The 8366-nt window shown below is 31.6% G+C and overlaps 1 protein-coding gene across 2 annotated transcripts in view; it reads left to right on the forward strand.

Annotated features, from left to right (window-relative positions):
• The window catches only part of LOC104780565 (activating signal cointegrator 1), a 3269-nt gene extending 1705 nt beyond the window's left edge, over positions 1 to 1564 (forward strand). Inside the window, exons 3-5 of one of the 2 annotated variants that reach the window (XM_010505063.1) lie at positions 543 to 642; positions 721 to 819; positions 1053 to 1564. In XM_010505063.1, coding sequence (XP_010503365.1) covers positions 543 to 642; positions 721 to 819; positions 1053 to 1415 — 562 coding nt within the window. In that variant the 3' untranslated portion in view covers positions 1416 to 1564. Of the gene's footprint in view, positions 1 to 6; positions 643 to 720; positions 820 to 1052 lie in introns of both variants that reach the window. The other variant, XM_010505064.1, reaches the window with a different exon arrangement.

Raw genomic sequence — 8366 nt, forward strand, 5'->3', positions numbered from 1 at the left:
ATCTAGAATATTATCGGAAAAGAAGGCAAAAGCATCATTGCAGAGTATCTACAGCGAAGAGGATACAAAGATCCAACCAGCCATGTTGCAGGTAGTAGTAGTTCAGGTCCAGAACTGCAGATGTATGTTAAGCCTAAAGTGGATAACGGTGCTTCTAGTGGAATCAAGAAACCATTTAAAACACCGAAAGAGAAAACATCTTCATCTAGTCAGCAAGCTGGAAATGGGAAGGTAACAGCTCCTCCCCAGCAGCAAGTCAATCCTAAGAAGAAAAAAGGCGGAAAAGTGATTTCTCTAGCAGAGGCAGCTAAAGGATCAATAGTGTTTCAGCAAGGGAAACCTTGTGCATGCCAAGCACGTAGACACAAATTAGTGAGCAACTGTTTGTCGTGTGGGAAAATAGTTTGTCAACAAGAAGGAGAAGGGCCTTGCAGTTTCTGTGGAGCACTTGTGTTGAAAGAAGGAAGTTCATATGCTGGGCTAGAGGAAGGGTATACCCCAGTATCTGATGCTGATGTGGCAGCTGAAGCATATGCGAAAAGGCTTGTGGAGTATGATAGAAATTCGGCTGCACGTACAACGGTTATTGATGATCAGAGTGATTACTATGAAAGTGAGAGTAGTAGTTGGCTCTCTGCAGAGGTATATATAGTCTCCATTGGTAGACAAAATTTGGTGTTTGTTTCGCCGTTGAGTTAATATTTTGGGTTCTGTTCTCAGGAAAAAGAGCTAGTAAGGAAGAAACGAGAGGAGATTGAAGAAGCTGAACGAGTCAAAAAGAGCAAAGTGGTTATGACCTTTGATCTAGTCGGCCGTAAGGTAACTCTCAAAAGCTACCTGTTCCCAACACGTTCGAAACATAAAGATAAGTCATAGAATGCCTAGCAGCTAGAATTTCCTGTGTCTAAGTCTCTCGGCAATGTTACTATCCATTTCTTCGATGTTTTTACCTACATTTTATCTGCAATAGGGCATGTTTGATTTGCTAGATTCATATCGAATTTTCTTATTCACTCGAAGTACTGATGATTCATGAATTTGACACAATACAGGTCCTGTTAAATGAAGATGATATCTCAGAACTAGAATCAGGCAACAGGATTCTAGGACCACCCGAGACTAAAAACGTGAACAGAATAAAACCGAACCCAACCGCAAAACTCATTCCAATCTTCTTAGAGCCGGGACCAACCGAGAAGAAGCCAAACAGCAGCAGCAACAGCTCTTCCAAGAGAGACAGCAAGAAAAACCGAAACGGGTTGTGTCTAGAGATCACAGGAAGGGTACAACATGACAGAAGTGAACTCAAGTACTTACAAGCCGATCCGAAATCGGACGCTAAATCATCATGGCCATCAGGAAACGATGGGCTTCATGTAGAAGATGGTGGTGAATGTTGCTTAGATTACGAGTGAGAATTTTTAATTTTCAGTAACCAAAAACATTACTTTTTTCTTGTATTTGAAAGGTGAACCGAACCGGAGACTTATGTTCGGTTCAAAAAAGGTCAAACAGTTTTTTCTCCATCCACGTCGGATAAAAAAAAAGATTGTTGTGTGTGATACGCGCCGTCGGTAAAGGAATCACGTGTTGCGAAGTTTGGGTTTCTCATGTGCATACGTGGCGCGATGTAATTGGGTAATGTTAAATTCTCTCGGTTTTATTAAGATAAGATTATTCGTCTCCACGTGTTACCAGCTATCAAAATCCTTTTCTTGGAGCACTACGTATTTTTATTTTTTTTTATTTTTCTCATTTGAATTCGTCGTCATTGGGGAATAGAATAGTATATGTGCGAATATAATGAAATATATATATATATATAATATAATGAAAGTTATATATATATATAATGAAAGTTTGTTTCTTATTTAAAATCTAGCTTAAAAAAAAAATTGGACTACATGAAAAAAAAAAGCATTTTTGTGACTATATAGAGAAGTATAATTAACAGTAATCAGTGAATTATAATAATATGAGTATTATATGATTATAGTCCATATGCAATCTTTATATCACCGTGATTAGATTTTCTTTTTTTAAATTACCTAAAAGTTTAAATTATAACAAAAAAAATAATACGAAAAAGTAAAACTTTGTAAAATGGAGCTCTGTTTGATTGAATCCACCAACTGACGGTAAGATAAAATAATAATATCGCAATATGATAACTATGATTAAGACATTAAATAATCTTCCCCCCTTAATAAGTAATGAATAGTTGTAAGATAGATTAGAAAAGCAACATTGATATGATGCGACACAAGTCCCTTTGTTATCCACACCGTTTTTCCCCCCTAAAATCTCATTTTTCTTTCTAATTTATGTGTAAAAATAACATTTATGACGTCACCCACCCATGACTTCTTATAATGGAAAAGATTCCATCTGCCCCCTACCAGAAAATCGGAAAAACTAGCTCATTTATACACATTACCCCCACATATATGTATAAGGCTTTGTTTTCTTTTGTGAAACCATAAGATATCAAGTTTTAGGTTTCGAATGGTTGTAGCGGGTTAAGCGGACGAATCCGTTTATCGAATCATTCATAATTTGTGTTGTTCGTAGTGGTGTAAACGGATTTTTTTAAAACATATATAAACTTGGTATGCGATAAATTTGGGTCCGCTCTGATCTATACCGTTCACAGTATAGTTTTGCCATGCAATATTGTAGTTTAACTTCATTGTGTTTTTTTTTTGGGTTTAAAGTTTAACTTCATTGTGTTCATTTCATCTTGAAACTCTTATTAAAAACGCAATACAGCTCTCAGTATAATAAATGAATTATATACAGATAAAGGTGATGCTGAAAATTAAAAGATGAAAGGAAAATAAAAAACAGATAAGGAAGAGATATTAAAGGTGTAAGTAATATTTGGACAAAAGATGCCAACAGAGCATCTGGCAAAATTGTTAGATGGTAAGATGTCTATTTCAATAGCCACATTTATGTGCAAACGATACCGCAAACGCCATGTGGTCTCTTCAAACGCAACACTTTGTATCAAACCAAACCAAACCACCAGCTGTACCAATCTTGTAGACTGCGTTTCACCTTTTTCAACCAAACTCCCTCAAAATCGTTACTGCTTAATTAAGTGACTAATCACTGTTGCGTTAACAGATTATGATTATGAAATCTTGTAGACTTTTTTTGCGTATATGTTTTGACATTTTGTTAACTCGATCGGATAGGCTAATTGATCTCACACTTTATAGATTTTTTTCTTAAAGATAATGTCATATTCGATATTTCACTGTATTCGAATATGCTTGTCGGTAACAAAATGTGATTCGAATACCCTGACTAAGATTTTACAGTTATAATAGCAACAAAGTTTGGATAGAAAAACAAAACGATATGTTATTCTTTATTATTTGCCTTATCATTACCCTTAACTTTATTCTTTTTATGTAAATTACTAACATACTCTAATTATGTAAATTACTAACATATTCTAATTATGTAAATTACTATACAAGTAATAGTACATATACATGAGCTGGTGAGTTATGCGTTTATGTGTCTACTACTTCTTTTGGTGCATTTTAAGCATAGGGGCAAAAGAAAATCACAAGGTTAGAGACAAGTGGGTCCAAAAAAATGGAGAAAGTTGTATTTTATCTGTAAAAGCTTGCTGGTTACAACCTGCAATATCACACTTTAAGCTTTTTTTAACCAAACTTTTTCTAAATCCTTCACTTCTTAATTTTAAAATTCTAAGCTATCTTTACTGATTAATTTCTTCCGCCCTAAATAATATTGTTTTTTTCCCGATCATTACAAAGTTTCTGACGTTTAAAAAAAGTGCCTATACATTGGCCAACATGTAGTACTTGGCTATAGATCAATTTGTAGGTCAGTTTTTTTTCAAAAAAATATTCTTATTGTATGTGATATTTCTAAAGCTCATTTTTTGAAATAGCTATCTTAATTTTTTTTTTAACTTGACATTTGTAAAGCTCATTTTTTAATATCGATCTCTTTTTTTCTTTTAAATAAAATAATTATTGATAGTGTTGTAAGTCAATAGTAGCACACTATTTTGTATGAAAAGATGTGTAGGTTGGTTGTAATCGTTAATTTATTTTTCCTACAAAATATATGTCAAGGATATCTACAATGTATGTATCAAAGAAAAGGTTTTTCAAGAATAGTAAAATGTAAATGTAACTATCATTTAGACATGCGAGATACGTACTGATTCGCTTTTTTCGACGTTAACAACTGTTTGGTTTAATTAACAAAAAAAACTGCTTGGTTACTTAAAAAAATATGGTAAAACAAAGAAAGCTAATTAAGGTGACAAACGAAACGAAGAAACTGGAGCAAAAATAGGTGAAGTTATTAAATTGCTTGAGAAAAAAATTAAGGAACATGAACTATAACATCGCTAGTTTTCTGTTAGATGGAGAGCAAATAAAAACAAGAAGACCCGACTAAATGAAAACCGTGGGGTACATTTAAAAGAAGTAAATCATGGGGACATGACCGCATGAACTATATTCAAACCTGGGTAATGGGGTAAAGATGGAAGGATCTTACCAAAAATACAACTAGCTAATAGCTACAAAACATTGACGCAGCAAACTTTCGAAAGTTAATATCATAAAATCGGTAGAATCATTTTTGATATTAATATTTTTGATAGTGTATTTCCTCATGATAAGTTAGAATTCCTTATTGTTCTATAATTTTGAGCTATTTTTAAAATAAATAAATAAAAATTGTAACTTAGGGAAGTACTTTAGAATATATGTATAGAAAAAAAAAATTAAAAATCTATTATATATGATCATAAAACATTTAAAAGAACATAAAAATTATATAATGTATTATATGTATGTCTTCGTATAATTGATCTGCATTTTCCAGGAGATGGAGAGTAAAATTATAATTATTGGCAACATTGATGGTTTTTATTTTTTTGGCGAAACCTCTTTTCAGTCGTTAAGTGCTATCTCGATTTCCATTTAGAAACATAAATCAAAATGAGTCCTTACGACGTTCATATATGCAATGCATGTAATATACTTACCTTATCTATTAGTATTATTTTCTAAAGATATAGAAAAATAAAGGATATGTGATCGTTTTTGTCATAAAATATAAAGATCTATTCATATCTAATGGTTTTTTTTCGTCATGCTATTATAATTAATGACTTTTCTAAAGAAGTCTATTATTGAAACAAGTTAGATGATTATTATAAATGTTACCTAGATTTAAACAAGAAAATTTTGTTTATTTCCATGCAATTATCAGAATGAAAAATATTAGTATATTTTTAGTTTAGTTTTCTGTGACAAATTAATATGTCTATAAAAAAAATGAATAATAAACTGAATAAGCTTGCGACAAGAAAAAAGCTAAAACACATGAGATAGATGTTAGGAACTTAGAAGATGACCCACCTCTCATATCATTCATTTAGTTAATGAAACATGCCCAGCCTGTTTTGTACAATAAGCTAAGATATGTTACATCAAAGAGACCAATCAATTTCTTTGTATTAAAGTAAATTGTTTCAAAAAATTGAAACATATTTATTTCAAATCCAAATCCTCAAATGTATATCTCTTGCCTGTATATTGTTTTATTGTCTATCAAATAAAAAAAATAAAACAAAAACGTAACCATAACAGATTTTAAATTAAAACGTTCAATCGTAAAATAGTTCAATATATAGCTATATATTTTTATCTATATATTCTCAAATATATATCAAAAAGAAAAAGAAAAAACACAATCCATTCTAACATAACTCGTATGTATGTATATATGTGGGTATATATCCATCTAAAGACCAATTCAAGAAGCTAATAAATATTTAATTTGAGAGGTAGAGGTAGTATCTATTCGCAAAATAAGGATTATGCTGACTGCCGTTGGTTTGGCCTTGGCCACCCTCTTTCGTTTTTCGTCTACTTAAGATCTCGAGGGCTGTTCTTTCGTCTTGTTGGTGGTGTAGTACTTGGCTTTTGTTTCAAATTTGTCTTTGCTTTTCTGTTTCAGCAATGTGTTTTGATCCATTTTGGTTTTTAGACCTTTGCGTTAATTTTGAGTGTGTGTTGAATATATGTCTAGCTAGTTTCCTTTTCTTTGGGTCTTGTCTCCGGAGTTGTTTCCGGTTATGTTTCTTAAAATTGATTATACATCTGACCCTTTTGTATATCCATCTAAGTTTGTAATAATATATAATTTTCATTACAGGAAAAAAAAATTGTCTAATTAAGGACCGGGTAGGTCCGGTACCACCCTATTTGACATCAAGTTTCAAAAGTATAGTAAACCTACCTGTAAAAAGAACACTTGTAATGTTAGATACAACCTTCCAAACAGTATTTTATTCATTACAATGTAAGTACGTATTGGATTATTGGGGCGTAATTTCTTACAAGTAGGAATAATATAATTTACAGGACACATGGTAAGTAATATTTATAATTTAGACCGGCCACTTGTGTTTCTGTCATTTTACATTTATGATTTATGAATATGAACAATCCATTTGATTCCGTCCTAGGTGGGAGTAGACTTCAATCTACAATAATTAATTAATAGTACAAAACCAATTGATTAGTAATTTAGTTAAGTAATAAACTAAAGGAAGTAATTATTCAAGGTTGAGAGCCCTAGCTAGTCCCCGGAATTTTTGTTAATTCAACCCTAGTTATAAAATTAATTAAGGCCCCATTCGACGAAAGCAAAGTACCATCATCATATTTAATCATGCATATTCATCAAAGTTTTTATATAAATTACAAATAAAATAAGAGAGGGAATCCCAAAGCTATCATCATCCAACATTTACTCTACCATACTTTAGATTCATTATGTCTTCTTTTTTATAATTTTAATTGTTGTTAAAATAAATGTTTTCATCGATATTATTTCGAGTGTTCTTCGTGGAAGATTTGTATCACTCACTTGGAACATAAAAGTGAGATACAAAATCACAATTAGATGGAAACTCATCGTCAGTCAGATTTGATATCTGATTAAACCAAATAGAATAACTTTTTTTTAGGTTTAAATTATACTGATAACTAAACAAATGAATAATAATGATAATGTTAAATCCGGCAAAAGTAGCAGGAGAAGAATGATTACGCGAATGAAGTGGGACCAAAAGTTTTGAAATATATTTCTAAATTTTTGACCAAATGAGAGAAGAGGAGTGTTGGCCCCATCACACTCTCGTCGACCTCTCCATTGTCTTTATGGAATGAATGATAAAAGAGGACACCTCACGTGGACTCTGCATCCACAACGACTCTCTCCAACCATATCATATCACCCTTCAAGATATATATATTTTTCTTACATTTACTATAATGTTAAAGATGACATTTGTTACATATATTTTTTTTCATCTCATTTATTAACGCAACGTTCAGATTTTTCCATTTTTAACTAGTCGTGAAAAAAGTAGTTTTGCTGTACGGTGAAATATTGTAGCCCTTTTTCACGGTGGGGCTTTTCCAAATTTTTAATGATTATACATCGAAGAAAAAGAAGAAGAAAATAAATCTTATTAATGTCTATAAACGATGATCGCATAAAAATACAGAAATCTCTGGATACAGTGACATATTTATGTTCCATTACAACCCTACTATATGTTAATGCTGCTTATAAAATCTTGAGGACATATTATGAAGCGTTCAAGAAAATAATTCATGGTGTCAAAATCTTAAGACGAATTAAGTAACTCTTTAACGGATTGATTTTGATAGCAAATAAATGTAAATAATGTTGAAAATTTCAAGTTTATTAACCACGAGATGGTGGGCTAGTGGTTCTAACTTTGGTGGAAAAATCGTCTAGGCGATAGTGGGCTAGTGGTTCTAACTTTGGTGGAAAAATCGTCTTGTTGGTCTAGGCTATCGAGATTTACTCTCTGAATTAAAAAAAAAAAAAAATCAAGTTTATTCTGTTTGCTAATTTGCATCAGTCGATTTGTGATATTATTTTATTTTCTTCAACTATTAAATGATACTCCCATTGTTGACATTTTCTCTTTAGTGTGATTTTTAGTTATTTTCATTATGGTTTGAGAAAACAACCATATTTATATACATATATATAAAGAAGCAAATGAACAGTTGTTTTGTTTGAAAAATATATAATAAAAAAAGACGCAATGAGATTTTTTCTTTAAATTATTTAATTTTATATGGTTTGTAAAGCTCCTCACCCATATAATTCTCACTCATGATCTTTGTTTCTTTAAGCTTTTCTTCTTCCTCTATTTTTCTCTCACTCTTATCCTCTCCTTCTCACTCAATTCCTTCAAACATCCATCTACACTTTTGATTTTTCTTTTTTTTTGGTTCCCCTCTCTTGTCCAAAAAAAA

This window comes from Camelina sativa, chromosome 4 (assembly GCF_000633955.1).
Source record: "Camelina sativa cultivar DH55 chromosome 4, Cs, whole genome shotgun sequence".
Lineage (NCBI taxonomy): Eukaryota > Viridiplantae > Streptophyta > Magnoliopsida > Brassicales > Brassicaceae > Camelina > Camelina sativa.